The sequence below is a fragment of the Lates calcarifer genome, linkage group LG7_1 (assembly GCF_001640805.2).
Source record: "Lates calcarifer isolate ASB-BC8 linkage group LG7_1, TLL_Latcal_v3, whole genome shotgun sequence".
NCBI lineage: Eukaryota > Metazoa > Chordata > Actinopteri > Centropomidae > Lates > Lates calcarifer.
The window spans coordinates 16,365,293-16,386,300 of NC_066839.1; the positions used below are offsets into that span (position 1 = coordinate 16,365,293).

Below are 21,008 nucleotides of genomic sequence, written 5' to 3' on the forward strand. Positions count from 1 at the left end.
TTTGCCTGCTGCTCTGTGAGAAAATTACAACTTTTTTATTATCAGAGGATTGAAAGTGAATTGGCAATGTGCTCCATGTTTGAGCTGTTATTAAGATATTGGCCACAATGGGAGGCATTTCACATATTTTTACTGCCTTGACCTAACACTAATTTTCCATGCCCTGCGTCTAGGTAGATCTAAGTGAATTTAACACACTTTTATCCGACAAATTAAATTGCAAACCTGGCTGTCTTGCATTGAGGAAACTGATGAAAGGATTATGCAACGTAATGCTCTGAGTATGCAAGCACGCACAATGTAACAACTATTCATCTGCTCAAATGGCATAACAGAGGAACATTTTTAGACAGCTTTTTGTTTAGCCCCTAACCCCCACTCTGATGCAGCGTGAAGCCAGCTTTTATTTGGCCTCTGGTTTGGCTTGTGTTTAGCTGTGATTTCGCAGATGTTAGTTGACCTTTATTGGCTGATATGTGTTTAGGAAAGACTCTCAGACTCTGTCTTCAGTGATAAAAGCCTGGCGGTGCTTCTCTTTGATGGCTATTGTTTAATCAGGCCTCTTTCAGTGGCCACTGACCCAGTTGATCAGCGCGTTTGCCTGCCTGTGTGTTTATGTGTGTGTGCACTACACCACCAGCACATTTTCCTCTCCTGTGATAAATGGCTATGTGCGTCAAAAAACTAAAATTACAGACACACCACCTTAAACGCTGCATTCTTACAAGAGATCACAGGCGGTAGCATAAACCTTCTCCCCGCTGGCCTGGCCATCAGGGTAGTTTCATAGAAAATATGAGACTCCATGTGTGCGTGTTTGTGTGTGTGTGTGTATGTGTATTAGACCCCAAGATCTGACAGGACTTCTTTAAAGTGGCCCAGCTAATCCCAAATCCCACTCCCTGCCATCCACCACCTCCTGCCTGGACTGTGAGCGATCGATTCCCCTCGTTGTTTGTCCCCGGAGCTGTTTTGAGTTATTATACTTGTTCTCCCTTAGTCTCAGGCAGATACACACCCGGATAGGCTATGGGTCTGTGCTACCTGCGGCCAGTTTTTCTGTCTCCGTAGCTTTCTACGTCTGTGATCTTTTTATGGATGTCTGAATGATGTTTTTTTTTTACCCGTCTTAATAAATCTACCTCTGTCTCTGTTTCTCTCTTGTTTTGGTTTCTCTGTCCCCTCTATCTGTCTTGCTGTCGATCTCCCTGTCTCTCCGACCTTGTTTATGGACTCCAGAAAAACAGTTGACTGCGGCTAACTGTCTGGGAGTGCTGGCGATGGCTGAAGCAATGAGTTGTACAGAGCTCCACAACATGGCCAAAGCTTTTGCGCTGCAAAACTTCCCTGAGGTGGGTAGAGATTCATCATCTTTCTGATTGCATCCATTCCTGTGGGGCAAAGTTACGTAACTTTTTGCAGTTGAGAGAAAATAGTAAAAAAAAGTATGTAAAAAGTAAATAAAACTATTTTAAAACCGCAATAAAACCTGAACATATCACCTTAATAGAGTTAATACCATAAAAATAACTTGTTTTGCTTCAGTACCAATTTGTGAGACTTCATACTTTATACTGCAAAGGGGAATATTGTACTTTCTGCTCCACTAAATTAATCTGAAGTCTGTTGAGACCAGATTAAAATTAGAGTCTTATATGTAAAACATTCAATTTTATGCATTTTTAGTTCTAACTAGCAAATATATGGACATATTTGTTCAAAAGCAAGCTTACAGTGCTTTGATGAAGTTAAGGCATAAAGACACCAAAGACACAAAACACATTCATAGAAAATTCAAGAGAGATTTGTCTGTAGCTGAAAAGGAGGGTCAATCACACAAACGGACATAGGACAAAAAAAAATCCTCCCCTACACTAGGGTCTGAAAGTGTTTTTTTTTTTCTGACCTTACCTTTGTTACCAATGCCATTTTTTTCCATTAGCCATCAAAGGAAGAAAAGAAACAGACAATCCGTTTAGTTAACCTTCATCTGTGATGCTAGATACAGCTATTCATCAAGACCCATTCGATAACTATTGAAGGCATATCTCTGTATTTTATCATTTCCAAAAAATGGCTATCTTAGCCAGGCAACTATAGGAGACTCCAGGAAGTCACTGCACCTAGCCACCTGTCGCCAACAGATCAGTCCCTGTTAACTAATTAGCACACTACTATGGAATGTACACTACTTTCTGTTCAGTATAATTCAATGCTTCATACTTTCTAGACAAAAAATAACTTTGGACAGCTTATTGCCTGTCAGTGCAGTACAGAGTACTGAGTGTCTGTAATAAAGGGAGTGGTGAATCAGTGAACTAGAATGATTTCAGTCTCACCTATAGTTACAACACATAATTTTCCCTTTGTCTTTGTTATATTGCTGTTTTTGTACTAATTAAAATGAATTACAAGAGCTACTTTAGGTAGGGCTCTATCTCCATGCTTACTGATTCATTATAAAATCAGTATTAATCTTCTCATCAAAGAAAATCAGCCTGCTTCCAAAACTATTTCTTTAAATCCTGTAATCTATCAGATTAAAGCTGCAAACAAAGCTTTGGTTGGAAATAATGAACTTGTCACTTGCACTTGACAAAAGAGACTTCTGTTCCTGAAAGAAAATCACATCACAAACCAGGAAATATCTGAAAGTCAGACACCACAACTTAACTTGCTGATGCTTTTGTCTTCCATATCCCTTCAGGTGGCAGGGCAAGAGGAAATTCTCAGTGTTTCCAAGGAGGACCTGGTGGCCTATCTGTCCAACGACAGTCTAAACACAAAGGCTGAGGAGCTGGTCTATGAGACGGTCATCAGATGGATCAAACAAGACCCCAACTCCAGGGTACAGGTAATTAAAAAAAGAGAGCTGATTGGTGTGTTTGTGAAGTGTGCTTCTGCTCTGCTCTGACGCCACAGTGTACTTTACTGAAACAAGCACATACTGTAAGTGTATCATGAAACGAAAAAAGCAAGATAAAGCCTTTGTTACTACCGACAGTACAGATACTATATGTCTGCAGCGTAGCAGTAGTTAGTGTAGTTGTTATATCGACCGTCCCTGTCGGCTCCGAGAGCTGCACAGCATGAAAAACCAGACAAGTGACTCCTCATTTTCTCTCGGTAGTGTTCATCAACATTGTGCCTCAGATGCAGCCTAACACAGCAGTTGTTCATAATCCCAGGAGCGCTTTGCCCTCAGAGTGTGCTCTATTCTTAGTTACACTTCATTTGTTTGTGAGACACTATACTGAATAAAAAAGCAACAAAAGCACAGACAGCCAGAGTCCTTTTTCCTTATGCCTAACAGGTGTTTGATTTATTCCTAGAGGCTGTTAATCATAATCAAAGGATATATCCCAAGATAGGTATTGACAGTGAGGTAGAGCAGGTCAAACTTGAACAAACCTGGAATCAATAAGCCTCAAGGTCAGAGCACCAACTCCAGCCTACATTCATGAAAAGGTAAGTAGACTACACTGTAGACGGACATCCATCCAGCGGGTAAAAACCTCGGGTCATGAGATTTCTTTATGGATTCAGTCATGAAAACCATGAATTTAAAGCTGATGATTTTAAAGTATTTTATAGCTGTTTAAAAATGGAGGTGAGATTATTATCAGATAAATTACAGCAGTCCATCACAGCAAGAGTCATTCACTCAGAGTAATGTCTTCTCATCAACCAGCAAGTGGGGGAACAGCCTTATATCAGCTGAATCAGAGGCGGTGCAGACCTCTGCAATCAATGTTACTTTACTGGCGCTCGCTTTTATGAGGCACATACGTCAATATTTGAATTTTTCACCTTTTGGATTAAACATTTAGCATTTATCTTTGATATGTGGCACTGTGAGATTATGGTGAAATCTATCAGAGTATTAAGTGCCATACAAAGCTTGAGGACAAACTATTGGAAGCAGATGCTGATGCCTGTCAAAAATAAGAAAGAGGAGTTATTTACTTAAATTCTAGGACTGAAATAAGATAGAAGCAGTGTGATGCGTGGTGATCAAACTCTCTTACTGGTAAAACCTCGAAAATTTGAATTTTTGTGGTGACTGATGGGAAAATTTGACTCGGAGGTCCTGCAAATTCACAAAAAGCCACAAGAAGACTGATGCACAGTGTTTAGGAGAACATACGATCCCTGTCATCTGCGTCAAAAACCTCCAGCCAGCTCAGTTCAGCAGACTCCTGCAATCTCACAGTCTAATGGAGAGGTGCAGAGGTGAGTTACTCAGATGAAGTAGAAGAAAAAAAAAGAAATGGAACATTTTCCCGGTTGTCTGAACAACCCACTGCACTGGTTCCTGAGACGAGACACCCAGGTCACCCTGTCTCCGAAGAGAGAGGGAGAAGAGAAGGAGGGGTGGGAAGAGAGTTGGAGCGAGAGAAAGAAGCAGAGCGAGACAGAAAGACAGAAATGGCAGAGGAGTGATTGAGAAAAGAGAAAGAGATGGTGAGAAACAAAGAAAGTCGAATGGAAAAAGAGCCCCTGTGTTCTAATCTGATATCCAACGGTTTGTGCCTCTGCGCAGAGCCATGACATCCAGGGAGCGCAGATGTGATTGAGCTCTCGGTCAAGCTCAAATCTCCTGCCCATGTGTGACCGAAAAAAACAACCAGCAAAGCCTGGTGCTTGGGTAGGAGGAGAGCAGAGAGAGAATAGTCTGCTTCCATCATGCCGCAGGGAGAAGGTTATGCGACCCTGAGGGCTGAGTTTACACGCATGGTCCAGCTCCAGCTCATCGTTCACACCCACCCTCGTCTCAGTCCCCCATCTGCCCGTATGGAGGCAAAGTGCAGCGGAAATCACTCCCCCAGAACCTGTGACACTTTTTAATGACATGTCAGGGTAGAATGTCACAGCACTGCTGGAAAAACTCAGGCTAGAGGAAGGAAAAGCTTTAAGCCTTGAGCTAAGTTGGTGTGCGTTTGCATTCATCAGAGTGTGCGCATTATGTGTGTCTTTGTACGTTTGTGTGTCTGTGCATGTGCTGTGAGTTGTAAGCTGCAGGCTATAGAGTGGAAAAGTGGCATATTGAAGGCGGTGGGTAAATAATATGCAATTTTCTCTCTTCGCTATGCTGTCACTAACATCCGATGGCACCGGGAAACGGGGCCCGGACATCGCTTAGAGACAGAGGGAAAGCATTTGAGTGTTAATAATGGTTTGCTATGAGACTCAAAGTCACTGAATGAAAGAAGAGAGCCGTTACAGTTTTCTTTGATTGAGTATCATTGAAGGTGTGCCGCCCTGCAAGCATCTATATATGTCTGTTTTCCACAGTTAGACTAATCATTAATCAAATAAGAACGGACAGATTAACACGTAATTCAGTAATGAAAATATTTCAGTTTCAGCCCGAGTATAAATGATGCATATATTCATGTACACATACCTGTAAACATGGAGATTTCTCCTGCACTGATTAAAACAGAACATCAGAGAACTCATAAATCTGCCTCCTCATTTAGTCTGCAGACACTGGTTCCATTAGTCACATAAACAAGGGGCTGGAGAAACTGTATCCTATATTGTGTTTTTGCTCCAAAGGTGCTGACAGAGAGAGACCTGTCCTTCCTTTTACCCAGCAGCCTTTTGTGGGACAACCACAGACACATGGCTCCAATTATAACAGGCCAGCCTCTGCCAAATCCCTGAATAGGACCTCCATTACGCCTCACTTCAACATATTTCATAAAGGATCCTATCTTGCCAGGTGACTCAACCTGACAAAAGAGGCTGATTAATTGGCTCTTTGGAAAGTGGCCAACTAATGTAACAGCTAAAAAGGAGAGTTAATGCTGTATTTTTGTGATAAAAAAGGCCAGCCCTGCCATTAGCAAAGACCTGCTGTCCACTCATCAGAAATAACAATGGCCTGCCCTGACATTTGCAGTTCCTAAGCCAAATTAATAGAGTTAAAGGTATTACTTCATATGCTTATACATTTCTGGTTATTATTTTGGGGATTTTATACAATTGACTCTAGTAATGTGGTGATGTGATTCGTTTTTTTTTTCCTCCAGCACTCATTAAGTAGAAAAAAACCATTTTCCCAGAACAAATGATGCTATCATTATGTAGTTAGAGTATAAAATTATCAAAGGACAAAAAGGCTTTGAGGCTGTGAAGGGATATAAACTGAGTTTCGCTCACAGTTTTACAATTCATTTACCTTCAAAAGTATAAATAACCCTTTCGCCACAAGTATCACTTTTAATTTAGTGATTTTCTTTTTAAGCTTCAAGTTCAAAACAGAAACTTTTAATCATTATACATCCCTTAAGAAAAGGTTAATTGTTTTTTTGTTTTTTTTTGATTTTTTTTTCCAGATGAAGAGCTTTATGTCACAACAATCATCCTTGAAGAGGAAATTTAAATTGTTATAGAGTAAGCCGATCTGAACGCAACACATGCCACCCCCAGAATGATCTATGACAAATACACACTGTGCAATGAAGATTGATGCAGTGAGCGATCTTTGCATTTTCTTCTGCCTCTCTGCCTCCTCTCCTCTTGGTCTATTTCTCCCCTGGCTCACACGCACACATTCCTGCACACATACATACATACACACACACACACACACTGGGATTTACATACAATGCACAGGGTGTCACTGTTCATATCTCTGTCCTGTACTCAAATATTCACACAAGACTGGAAATCGCTTGTATATCAGTGCAAGTACGACTTGTGTATTAGAGAGTGGATGGGATGTGATGCAAGCCAGTGAACTCTGGACCTCCATTCTCATCTGTGTCCTTTGTCGTCCCCAAGTGCGCTCAGTCCTGATGTGTGCAGCCAGTTGAACCGCAGCTACTCAACCACGGCGGCTGCATATCCAGAGCAAGTCAAAGGCGTCTCATTTCCACTGGGCTCTCTTATAAACACAAAAGAGTTGCATTAGCAATACAGTGCACAGAGAACAAACAAATTACACTATCTGTCCAAAAAAGGCAAACTTCTCTGTTTTTCCAGTAATCATGAGGAATAATAAAATGTACTCCACTGTATCATCGAAGGGGAAATTCAGAAGTTACTAGACATTACTTCATGTCATGCCTCCATGTCAAGACAAGTCAGTGGGTTGAGAGACAGGCCAGAAAGTTTTATGTTAATATACAACAAGCAGTCTTTCATACAAACATGTTTTGAATTAATGAGTAAAAGAAAGCGTTTTTTTTCCCCTTTGAATGAAATCATGCTGAAATAGGCCTCAGAGGAGAACACATTGCACCTGTCAGTAGTTGCTCAGGGCAGCAGTCGGCGTCTGTCGTCCGCTACATCTCTCTCCACCCCCTATCCATCCTTCTGGCGGATATGCACACACATGCAGTCACAAAAACACACAAACATGCTCAGCAAAGCATCTCTTGAACCCAAATGAAGTGCCATTTGCAAGAGCATATTTTACTCATCCATAATGTGTTATCAGAAGAAAAAGCATGCATGCATGTGTTTTCACACAGAAACCTGCACACACTCAAAAGGACACTGAGCTGTGGTCATTTCAGCTGAGTGGGTTCGTTAGCGCTGTGAGGCTAAACATGGGCACACGCTCTATTGAACACACACTTGTGAGTCAGTCAGTGAGTGAGTATGTGTGCATGTATATGTTTTTTATTTTTTATTTTCATTCAGGCCTGCATTTTAAGCATTGGCGTGTCCATATTTCACACTAAAGCAGACGTATACACCTACCTGCTCAGAGCAAAGCAAATAGATATGACCATTCATGTGTCATTTATTTGATGCTGCCATGGCACTGAGTCACCTCACACACACACACACACATACTGTAAGAGGCGTTAGTCCTCGCTGACAGTAGTGGAATGGGAAATGCTCAGTGGACATTTGTCATCTGTGTTAGCGGATGGCGGCCTCCTGGCTGTTTCTCTGCTGCCTCTGACAGATCTGAGAGGCTCCCTGTTAGACACATTATCCCTGTCTTTCAGCAGGCTCAACCCATTCTTATACTTTGTCCACCTACCTGAATTTGTGTGTGTGTGTGTGTGTGTGTGTGTGTGTTTGTGTGGGTAAGTGTTTTTTTTTTTTTTTTTTTTTTTTTTTTTGAGATGGGCTGTGCAGCATCATTTTCCCCCTGCAAGTTTAGCAGTAGAAGCATTCTGACGGGGCTGTAGGGCATGTGCATTTGCCGGCACTGGGGATGTTGAGCTGATGTGTTTTTGTACTGGGTCAGTGTGCAAGATAGATAGAAATCATTAGAGGGGTGAAGTTACAAGGTGTTATCTGGGTTGCATGTCAGTGGATAAGCATATGGACTCCTCATAAATGCTCCTTGTCCACAGAGAATGGAAGAGGAAAAAAAGTTTGTGTGGGTGGACTAGCTAAAAGTAGTGTTTCCATATGTCCTCAGACTCCGGTGGATACTTTCCATATGTTTCAAAAAGCACTGAACTCCTTATTACGAATGTGAAAAGATCATGCCTTAAAATACACAGTAGGCTCTGTACCTCCCAGTTGGCACAGTAACTGTTATGATTTGAATCCATTAGATGTTAAAAGTATACACGGATTGCGTGGATGAGTAGGCGAGAAGATGAAAATGACAGGTCACACCATTCGTCTGGAGGGACACTCACATTCACTCTGCGTGCCTGTGCATGAGTGAGTGACTGCTTGAGAGCTTGTTGGAGTTGGAGAGAGATGGAATCAGATGCTGCCTGCTCTCATCTGCTGAGTGCTGGCACGTCACTGGTCTGAGCATTGTGAGCATTCTCGTTTACCTGGTTCATGTCACATGCATGCAGATATATAGACATTTAACAATCCAACCCTTTTAGCACACAATTCCTGTGGCATGCGTCCAGAGTATGCACTCTCTACTCAACACACTTCCAGAGAGGACGGTAAAAGCCTTCATGCCTCTGCTTCCATCAATATTTACCAGACTTAACACCACAGTCTGTTTAAATATCAGTTCTGTCACTTACCTTTCGGATTAGCTTTTGAGATACAGAAAAAATAGCCTTCAACTCAATGTCAGATGTAAGAAATTTTGACTTATCCAGGTATGCATAAAGCACAATACTAGAGTAATTTAATTTTCCTTACTGAAGAATTAAGCCTCAGTTCAGCTTTAAGGTGCATGTTGGCAAAATCTTTGTAATCCCATGAATATATATGCCCCAAAAGAGGAGATTTCATCCACAAATGGGTGATGGAAAAAGGAATCTTGAGAGAGGTGGAGAAGATGGAGGAATGAAAGGGCTAAACCGTTTAAAGCTGAATGTACATTATTACGGTAATATCTCAACACAGGCAATTGTCATTGTGCAGCAGTACAATTTGTCAAGAGGGACATACCGCTGTTAATGAAAGTTCCACTCAAAACCATGTGACCTACTTATCACTTCACCCTTTCCAAACATTAGTCAGTCAGTTAGTTAGCTAGTTAGTTAGTTAGATTCCCCCTGTACAACAATTAGCACACATCTTCACACAACCATGACAAGCAAAAATACATAAATACAACACACCACCACATAACACCAGATCATATAACAGCAGCATGAGGACAAAATGCAAAGCCCTGTTTAGGGCTGCTATGGCCGCAGGTACCAGGTGAGCCCTAACTGGGTCCAAAGGGCAGGGAAATGTGGGTGTGTGATGTCCTTGCTATTGTGTTTGCTATTGCCTGGTTTGTGACAGAGAGCATGTAGCATGAAACAGGTGGAGCAGTGGAGCAGAATGGGTTGAAAAATGCTTAGGTATAGCAGTAGGAGGAAATGGGGTGGCGACATAGAGTCATTTTAGTTTCTGGATTATTGACTTTGATGACACCTTTTTTGAATGTTCTTTGTCTGTTGGTCAGAGCTGAATTTATTGTCCAGTGTAAGTCCAAGATATTTGAAGCTGTCAGCCATTTCTATGTCAGACTCCTATTGTCAGCTGCACCTTCTATAGAGGATTTTGAGTGGAAGAGACTAGCTCTGCACTGTAAATGCTGCTGTTTATCAGGTATAATGTTAACCATGTTCTCCATCTTAATTCAGCATCTTAGCATACTAATATTTGCTAATGAGCACAAACATTAAGTACAGCTGAGGTCGATGAGAATGTTATTAGTTTTGCAGGTATTTATTCATAAACCAAAGTATTACACGGTGTGAAAATTTAACATGACCATGCTGCCAGCAGAACAGTCAGGGAGTCACCAAAGTCAGTAGGGTTTGTCCTTTGGGGACCTGGGAAATCTGTGCTAAGTTTCATGGCAATCCATCCAGTAGTTGTGTGGTTGAGTGACCACTTGACCAGCTGACAGACAGACATCCCTAGAGCTTTGCTGCTGGCATGGCTAACAAGCTCACCTGTTACATAAGAATGGGGGCTTTGCCTTTTCATGCAATCCATAAATAGATTTGTAGGATAGAGGCACAGGTAAACGGTGACATTTAAGAGGTGCGCAAAGCAAATATGGAATTAATCCTCCTCCAAATGAATGAGTTAAGTGTATTTAATCAGTGGCAAGTGATTTAAAAGAAAACAATATAGTAATTAAAGACAGTGATTAAAAACCACATGAGGCATGAAACTGCCCAGTCTCACAGTGTACCTGTACTGTTGTGTATGAAATATGACTGCTGTATAACTGCCTTCTGGTTGACTGAACTACATTTGAGCTAAATTTGCATGAAAGCATGTGATTAGATAAGGTGGTGCCACCACTGATGGCAGCACTAACTGTCCATTTAACGTCCATGAGTGAGTCAGTGACCAGAAGGTATGACAGAGCAGTGCCAAAAAACTAAAAATACAAGAAAACACAGAGTAGCTCATAAATCTTCTCAACCAAAATAACATTTAAAAAATCTAGGGAAGCCGCCTAGCATTATCAAAGTGACAACAAAACATTGTTGTCTTTCTTTAAAAAAGACATTGTTCCAAAAGATAAACAACCGAGTAAACAGTATTTGGAATAATTCCTGCTCGAGTAGTTTCAATGGCTGGCACGAAGCAGGCCTCCTTTTTTCGTGAGGTCTGACACTTTGGATTTGAATATTAGCAGCAAGTGTGCAACTCTCCCTCATTTCCATGCCGATATATGCGTGTGTGGGAGGAAGAGCGAGGAGCGGGAATGGAGGTGGAGAGACAGAAAGTGAAAAAGAAGTGGGAGAGATAGTGAGTTAGTTAGAACTAGAGAGGAGGAGTAATTTTTTTTTTTTTCCAGAAAAAGAGGGACAGAGGGGAGAGAGATGGGAGAAAAACAGCCAGACATTATCCAATCACTCTTTACCACACACATCCATCTACACACATACACACACTTAGGGGATATCCCACAATTGTAATCATGGTTGTTTATTTAAATAGAGGTCAATGTTAGTGACCTTACAATGTCTTAATCTCTTCTACGAGATTTAGAGTCAAATCAGACTTTGGACTGAACACACCAACCAGATTAACAACAGCTATGACCACAAACAACACATGATTATAATGCAGTACAATCACGCTTACAGACCTTCCTGCTGCAGTGTATCCCATCTGTCTCTTTCTGTATTCACATGTGTAGATATTTGTGTCTATGTGTGTGGGTGTGTTTTGTGTGGATATTTATGTGGTAGCAGTCCTTACCTTTTTGCAGAGACCAGATGCTGTCTCTTTGAGGTAGTTTTACTGCCATTTTAAAGATGTTTGGCAAGTGAAGACAGGCTACAACAGATGTGGATTTGTGTGGAGCGAAGATTTGCAGATGGTACAGGAGAAAGCTTTTGTTTTTCTTTGCTTCCTCTTCTAAAAGTAAAGGAAACCTAACTTACTCTGTACTCACTGATGTGGGTACAGATTTTCCAGTCCACCAAGACAATACTGCTAATGAGAGCACATGTGTGCGAAGCTCTAACACAGCTTAGTCTCTCCATCATGCCTTGAACTCTTGACCTGCTGACTCGTTGCACTCAGAGTTTATCTGCTCTTTGAATTCTGAAAGAAGCTTGTTTCTAGAAGAGCACCCCTGTGACTGATTTTCTATACTTGCTTACTCCTATTCAAGGTCAGTGATATCTATCTCAGGATGCACTCCACGAGAGGCAGGGAAACTCTTGGGATAGGTCATGAGTTATACATAGAGATACGTTCACAGTTACAGGGAACAGAGAATATTTGGATGAAACCCACGCAACATGCAAACTCCACACCAGAGAGGACCAAAAACAAAATTGATGCCTGGGGCCTTTTTCACTCGTCCACCTGGTGTTCAGAGCAGGAGCAAGATTTCACCATGCGCCCCCTGGACATTTGAGCACATTAATTTCTGCCATGCCACTAAGGGCACCACCTGGCTGAAACTGCCCTATATACAGCTTTAATTTAGCTCTGAGGGCCTGTACGGTCAGACGTAGACCTAATTTGAACGCCCTGCAGATGCACATGTATGATTTCATGAGCCAAAATCAACTTTAAATACAACAAAATGGAGTTCTTTCTCCCTGTATTTGTACTAATTTGTCTAAAAGGGATTTACTGTCAGATATGTGTTTTTAAAATTTGCCCACATCCGATTACTGGCATTAATAACATGTCAGAGGTGAGGTTGTGGCAGAACTGGAGAAAAGTAGCTTGTAATAGAAAAGCAGAGCAGTAAGCCTGAAGCTTAAGTCACCTCCATTTGAGTGTGACATGACTCAGTAATTACTGGGGCAAATCTCCCACTATGGGGGGACTTTAATTGGAAGTTGTAGCTTCTCCCAAGCTAGTGATTCTTCCCTTAAGAATATCTCTGTATGCTAAGTAGCTTGCTTTGACACTACCTGCTTCCTGTGTCTGAGATGTGGTGCTGAGAGCAACCGCCAGTGTGTTTATGCGGGTATCGAGCTGTTTGTTTGATAAATTGTTGGGTAAGCTGCAAGCGTTCATGGAGGAGGGAAGCAGACAGTCCCATCAGCAGGATGGCGTTTGGCTCCAAGCTCTGTCACAGAGGAGGAAATGTCATCAGTGGATCTCTCTGACTGGCGCAGAACCGTCACATCCTTGCTTCCATCCTCTCCTCAGTTGACTTCAGTTCGCTCATCTTGTCTTTTCTACTTTCTCGTCCTGCTACTCTTTTCCTTCTCCCGTGTCTTCCCCTCGCCGCTGTTCTGTCCCTTCCTGCTCAAACTGCTCTCCCTTCTCCTCCTCTTCGTCCCGTTCCCGTTCTCTTCCGCTGTCTTGTTTCCTCCTTTCTGGTTCGGTGCGCCCAGGACATCAGTAGAGAGCAAATGGGACACATGCCACAGTAAAAAGGCCTCAGGTGGGAGAGGGAGATGCTTAGGCAGAGTGTCAGCTTATTATTTGTTCTCCCCTGAATGATGTTTCTCTGAGTCTGTTGTTTTGTCGCTCTCCCCCCGCGTGGCTCAGTCACGTCGCTCTGAGGGTCAGCGGGGTCAATCTCCGCCCAGTTCTCTGTCGCTCTGTCCACCGCTTGTTTACAGCTTTTACTGTCGACATAGATGAGACTCCCATGGGGGTACAGACCAGCACACATACTTTTCTACACGCTCACTGGGAAAAAAAAAAAAAACACACACACACACACACACACACAGAGTAGCAAGAGCTATAGATGAAGTTGCCATGGTAACAGTCTGTCCTGTCTCTGTGTCTGAACACCTATACCGTATAAGCACATGTAAATGGTAAATGTATGCCCACTCAGTGATGGAAGGAAAAAACTGAAAAACACAAATATATGTGTCGCTATGGTCGAGGAGTTTCATCATTTCGGTTCAAAAACTTGTCATTATACACAAGCTCATCACCTTAAAAGTATCCTTGAAGGAAAAGGTGCTAATTTAAAGCCATAATTGTGTGTTTTGTTTTTTTTAATGTTCAAACTTTAGCTGGTGGTCCTGCTGGCATCTTGCTTTGGATTGTCTCTTGCCTTGAATTGTTTATTATTGACCAGAACTGAATCTTAATTTAGCGGCAGAAGAAGAATTAGCTGTCGGAAAAAAAATCAGGAGCAGAAGGTGGAGGCAGTAAGATACCCCCTGCTGCCTCATTTTGGCTCTTGCGGCGTAACCAAATGCACATATAAAAGTGGGATGGTGAGCAGATCTTGCTGAAAAATTTAGCCAGATATTATTTTTGACTTCTAATGACAGATGAATTAATGACAGAATTAGACATTTTTAGCTGTTAGTGAAATGTACCAGAGCATCATGGCACATACATAAATAACTCTAGTTTGGGGAGGATATTTGCTCATTTTTTGCCAGGGCTTTTTGTCCTGCACAAGTATAGAAATAGAAAAGTGACACATGCGGGGTGCTGAACTGAAGCTTTGCGGGCTTGACACTGACAGAAACTGATCTAATGGTCTCGCTACAAATAGGTTTCCTCACTCTAAAGGCCCAGGCTTTTATCAAGTATGATGCGAGTTATTATGTGAGTTTCGTTTCCAATCTTTTAAGATATTAAAGAGGGTTACTTGTACAGCAAAAAACAATTATAATAAGGAAAATGTGTCTGTGTTTGCTGGCTATGATCCACTGTGTTTTTATCTGCTATTTGTTTAATGTTGTTCATATAAAATCTCTTTGATCATCCCTGGCAGTTTCACTCAGTCTAAATTAGTTTAGATGTCTGCAAACACAGTTTCATTAGTGTTTGCTTTTGATTCTTTATTCTTGCCTCTGTTATGTTATTTAAGCAACACTCGCTGATTGCTGCCTTCAGCATCTAATCATTCCTCTTTTCTTTTCCTCCTCTCCCTGTCTGCTCAGCATTTGTCAGAGCTGCTGGCGGTGGTGCGTCTTCCCTTCATCCACCCATCCTACCTGCTGAACGTTGTGGACAATGAGGAGCTGATCAAATCGTCAGAGGCGTGCCGTGATCTGGTCAACGAGGCCAAGCGTTACCACATGCTTCCCCACGCACGGCAAGAGATGCAGACGCCCAGAACCCGGCCACGACTTTCTGCTGGTAAACACACACTCACACATGCGAGCAGAGATACCCTGCATCACCATCTTTGGCTTGGTTGGTATTAGAATGGGATGGCAGGGACATGATCTGCCGCCTGCAGATGTAATTGACCCAGAACACATTGCCAGCGTCTATGCACCTATAAACAGCCATCCAGTATTCATAGTTTACCACAACAAGGTGACACAGAGGTCAGGTCTCCACAAGGAGATCCTGACTTGCCATTGCATTGTATTGATTTTAGCCCACAACCGGAAAATCAATGATTTAGAACTGCATAATGTTTCTGTACTTAAATACTTAAATGTACACAAGGGCAACATGTCATATATTAATGACCAGTTTTTCTTTCCACAATCAAACAAACAGCTACCAGAGCCAAGCCTGATTGAGATTGCCATGAAAAGGTGAAAGTTGCTGACTATAACGGCTTCCCAGGGTTTTGCCCTACCAAGCCCAAACTCTATTACAGCAAACTTAGTACATAAACATCTCCTAACAACTTTTTAACACCAGCTAGGCACAGTCAGGTCTGTCCTCGCTTTCTAAGCAACCAGCCAACCATTCCCTGTCTGGCCACCGCCAATGTCCAAGCCATTGAAGACCGTGTTTGTTTACATCGTTAAAATCAAAGAATCATTCATGGAAATTGGAAGGCGCCTGCAAATTGCTTTTGGCCGTTAGATTTTTCCCTCAGGTCGGCCAGGACCCTACTCTTTCCCCCCGTAAAGAGCTGCCTAATTATAGTGTCTGCATGGTATTATGAGCCTCGCACCAGCACACCTTACCATTCAGCACGAGTTATTTTCTGCTTGGTAGAATAAAGATAATTGCCTAACAAATGGCACTTTATGGAGAGGTAAGTTTACCAGCCAACTCTGTTGTCCAGTCAGTGTGTTTATTTGCCAGTAAACAAACACTGAGGGAATTGTGTTAGGTTAATATTTTTGCATCTTTAATTGCTGGTAATGCAGTCGCAGGAGGCATTATAAAGAATCATTTGCCTCTTGAGAAAAGACATTTGTGGCATTATATGCACACAGCATCATCCCATTACTCATCCTCGATCCAGTAGTTTCTCTTTGTTCTCAGCAGTTTCTTGAAGCATTTTCTGTCAAGGCCCATTTTATAGTGTTTGGTATGTGCATATCTTATGCATCCTGCAGCCCCATTATGCAGGCTGAAGTGTGTATTGATTCACAGCAGCTCGTGGCTCTGTACAACAGAATTATATAAATGCATAAATGCTGCCGGGATGAATACATTCATGATGCATTATACCCCGATGGCTCAGTGAATGAGGAATATATGTAAGTTTTCCCGATCAAGTTTTGAACTCCTCTGAAGCTCAAGTTCTTATTATGACTGACTAACTGGGCTGAGTGTGTTTTCAGTGTTTTGCGTGTCAGACTCATAAGGTGAAGTGTGAAAAACTGTGCTGACATATTGACATACTGTACTTGGTGTACAGATAATATGAATGTACCTTGACATTTTATGTAGTTGTGTATTCTTGTAGGCCTGAGTGTGTTTTTATGCCTGAGTGTCTGTGTGTGTGTGTGTGTGTGTGTGTGTGTGTGTGTGCGTGCGTGCGTGCGTGCGTGCGTGCGTGCGTGCGTGCGTGCATGCATGCATGCATGTATGTGCATGGTTGTGATTGTTTGTGTGCATGCATGTGTTGCTCAGCCATCTGCTGTATTGGACAGGGTGGGCTCTGCACAGCAGGGTGCATGGTCACAGGGATTGCAGGCTAGACGTGGAGCACGTGGGCATACAGGACAGTGAGAAAGATAAAATAAAGAGTGGAAGGAGAGCTTGAGGTTGTTGGGGAGTGTGGTTGCCACACAGGGGACAAGAAAAGTGAAGGGACGTGGGAGAACAGGAGGAGAGGTCGTGATGTGGTCAGGGGGAGGAGGGGGGGGATCAGAAATGAAATTTGAAGGGCAGACATTTGATTGAGTTTATTCCTTGAGCATGTGTCTACTTGTGTAAGCAGTAAGTGAGTGTGTGGGTGTGTGTGTTTGTGTGTGTATTTTAAATGTGCGCAAGCAGATGGGGCACCACCTGAGCTCGGTTGATAAGTCTGTCAGGCGGAAAAAGAAAGGAAAACTGCCATCCGTGAAGCGCTTCTTGCTGAGCGCAGTCAATCTGTGAACTTGTGAGTCGCGTGCATATGTGGTTGTATTATAGTGGGTGTGTTTGTGCTCATACAGTGTGTGTATGTGTGGACACATGCCTGAGTTCCTCAAACATTCAGTCTTTTTACTAGTGATAAATTTTAGATGAATTTCATTGATTTTTTTAGCCTAGGAATTGAGTTTACTCTGTTTATCTGATGATGGAAGTTATACTCATGATGCAGGTGTTCCTTGACAATTCACTAGTAGAGTACCAGGACCAGACTATTGAGGCCAATATCAGTGTTTTAGAGTAAAAAAAAAAAAAGAAGCATCAGTTTTTCATCAGGATATTTAATGTGGTTATTGAAGTAATAGTTGAACATAAAAAATATGCTTATTGTCATTCTTACGCTTAAGTTTTTGTGTTAATTTATGAGCTTTAGAGGTGCTGGTGAGTTGATTTTGTTACCTTCCAACAGAGCCACAAACAACAGTGATTAGAGAGAAGTAACAGTGAATTTAAAACAGTAACATTATGGGATATAAAACTAAACCAGTTGGTTAAAAAGATGTTAAAAGGCTCCGTAGAGCTGAAGCAAAGTGCAGAGTCACTTATCTTTATGTGGGTCCTTCACTGCAAGTGACACCTTTCACATTACATTTAGTCATTTTTTCCACTGTTAATATATCTATATATATCTATAGCTATAGCTATAGCTGCAAAATCTCTCATATACTTTATCTACCAGTTCCATATATTTTCCATATTAAGCTCATATATTTAGGATTAGAAATACATTAATATGAATGTTAATGACCTATGAATATATACTCTGCACTGTGTTCATAAGATGGTATGGCATTTTTAGTTTAACAAAAAAAAAAAAAAAAAAAAAAAAAACACATTTAATGAGTTGTTGCTCCATTAGCTGTAAGCTCTAAAAAGTTATTTCTTTTGGAGCCGAATAGAAGCAGCCAGATGGTTTCCACACACCCGTTAATTGTCTTGTTTACCCAGGTTTTTCTTTAGATAGAATCCTGCTGCGCTGCATTGTTGTTGTAATTTCTGTCTTTACTTAATTCCCCAGTTTTTATTGATGATTCAATTTTATATTTGTCACTCTTGACAGGCCCTAGAATGTCACCACATTGTTTCATTTTGTGTGCTCCTGTTCAGAGTTGATGGAACTAGTTTAAAATATATGTGTGTGTGTCTGTGTGTGTGTGTGTGAGTGTGTGTGTGTGTGTGTGTATAACTATGCTGGACAACATTTGGACAAAGCTGTTTTCTCTCAGAATTACAAGACAAGAGTTATAAATGTCTGAATAACCACCATAACATAAAGTTTATTTCTGGCAGCCTCGCTGACTAAAAATGAGACACTCTGTCTCACTTTGCACCTGTTTTACATTCTGGAGCATTTTATTGAGTGGATGCTCTGCCCATTAATTTTATTAGATGCTAATCAAATGGCCAAAAAATATTCATCATAGAAACTGGCTGTGATCCTCAAAAATAGAATGGTTGGTATGGGTATGTTTGAGTTTTTGTGTGAATGTGTGTGTGCAGATGGCAGTATTGTATCTATTTATCAACGTAATATGTGCACTAATTTGAATGTTACTTATTTTCATCTCATGTATTAGTGCCTCACTACTCTGTGGAATCAGTGAACTTTTCAGGAATGCAGGAGGGATGTAGCTAATGTCTTTTGTTAACAGCCTCCTGTCTTCCCCATTTTGTGAGAAAAGAGTCTTGCGTAAAGAGAAAACTATGAGTGTCTCATAATGAATCCACCGTGTTTTGTGGAGTGTATGTGTATCCATTAGCTGCTAATTGGTTAATTAGAGTGTGGATGTGCATCTGATTAGCTGTCATTAGACTTTCCAGGGGATCAGCGGGATTAAACAGCCGCTGGTGCTGGGAGTTTACTCACAAACCATTTTGTCTTAAATCGTAAGATGCGCCCTGATTTAGGTGATGGCAACATCCATATGTGTGTTCGTTAACAATGAAGCAAGAAAAGTTTTCTTTGGTACACATGGTGTGCATGTGGGTGTGGGTGTGTGTACGTGTGTGCGTGTGCGTGCACATGTGTCCAGACAAACACATATATTATGTTCCCATTTCCCTCTCTCCACATGTGTCGCTGTGCTCGGCTCAGAGGAGGGTGGAGAGTGCCAGGGCAAACTGTTAACTCAACCCAGCCAAGTGGAATAGCACTCAGACAAATGAGCTGTAATGACTAGGAGACACAGGGGTCCAGCTCAGCTCACACTGTTTCTGTGTCTCGCTCACACACACACATACACACACATACACACACACACACACACACACACACACACACACAGTTAAACCTTTAAGTACATACACTGTGGGAGGGAATCCTTAAACAGTAGCTCGACTCTTTCTTAGTCTGTCTTTCTCTCTGTCCATTTTATCATCTGTAATCAAGCGTTCACGTATCTAAAGGCGAAAAAGTTAACAGCTACAGTAACAAACACAGCAGCAGCATCCGGAGGAAGTGAGATAAGATTTTAAGTATGCAGCAGCTTCACTCCAGCATTTCTGCACAAGCGTTTTATCTGTGTGATCATTCCTCATACATAAATTGCTGTTTGCAGTTATAGATTACTCAGTCTTAAAGCTCCCCAGAACAAGATTATTTTTTCCAAAACTGAGATCAGAACCTTTACTTGTGTTGCAGCAGGGTTTAAGTCACTCCCCAAATTATTCTAGGAAATGTTGATATTAAACGTTATTGACCATTTTACATTCCTACTACATAAGGCAAGCCAAATAAATGCTGTGTGGTGTGGTGGTCTAAAATGGCTGGATTTCATTAAATCAACCGGCACAATAGCTTGGCCTGCATCCACAGTTTGGAGATAATAAAACCAGGCTGTTCTGTGGGGTCCGAAGCCTGTAGGCGTGACATTCATCTACTCATTCACACCTCCGCCAGGCCAGCAGCTCCTTGGAGAGTGGCCGTAGCGCGCCACCACCGCAAAGAAAGGAGAACAAGATTCACACCTTGTAAAGAGAGGATAAAAGATCATCAGATGACTTTTCTTTCAAGTCTGCCACCTACTGCTTCTGGCTCAGGCCTGATTAACTCTGTCTTGCTGATTGCCTCAATGTTTCCTCAACTGTTCCTCGTCAACACTGACACTGGCTCTTTTTTCATGCAATAATTGAATTTATTTGTCATCTTTCTCTCTGGCTGCACAGCCTCAGTGCTAACCATTAAGCAAGGCGATCGCGACAGGGGAAGCTGTCAGCAGTTTGGACAGACAATTGTAAGCTTTGCCTTTTTTATGTCAGGACTTTGTTGATTATTGTCCTGCTCTGTGTAATTATTCAGCTTGGTTTGTCTTTTAGAGCCAATGCAGCGTGAGATTACTCTGTTTCACCTCTCAAACTGGAAAAGCAGGATGCTAGGAGAATGTGCCAGAAATGTCTTAATCGCTCTATGTGAAGAGTGCCCTTCAGCGGATCCTCTTCCGATTTTATTTCTGGAGTCTGAGATTGTATTTGAGGCAGAAAGGGAGAAAGAAACAGAGCGAGCGAACAGGAGAGAGCGAGAGAAAGTTGGATACAGCTATTCACTGGAGAATTGGAGTATGAGTTTCTGATATTCCTGCGGCTTATCAGTGAAATCTCGAGCAAACACATCTATCTCAGCTCATAAATGTAACATGGCGGCAGTAAATCCAGATTAGATAACCTTTGGTATGAATCTTTGCAGGGGCTGCTGCCAAAATTAAGGTTCCATGCACTTGACCTTTTGACTAGTGACTACTGTCAGGCTGAGACACAGAGGAGTAGGGAGAAAGGGAGGGGGGAGACGAGTGAACGATCGCTTTGGCTGCTGCCAGAGAACTCGACTCATTTAGTTCCTAGAGCTGCAGTCCGTGCTCAGACCCGGAACGAGCAGCATT

At 41.9% G+C, this 21,008-nt stretch overlaps 1 protein-coding gene across 4 annotated transcripts in view; it reads left to right on the forward strand.

The window, feature by feature from the left end:
- The window catches only part of LOC108896900 (kelch-like protein 29), a 190,541-nt gene that overhangs the window by 129,080 nt on the left and 40,453 nt on the right, over positions 1–21,008 (forward strand). For all 4 annotated transcript variants that reach the window (XM_051071975.1, XM_018696196.2, XM_018696195.2 and 1 more), the window contains exons 8-10: positions 1,240–1,352; positions 2,708–2,854; positions 14,742–14,940. In XM_051071975.1, the coding sequence (XP_050927932.1) occupies positions 1,240–1,352; positions 2,708–2,854; positions 14,742–14,940 (459 nt within the window). The remainder of the gene's footprint in view (positions 1–1,239; positions 1,353–2,707; positions 2,855–14,741; positions 14,941–21,008) is intronic.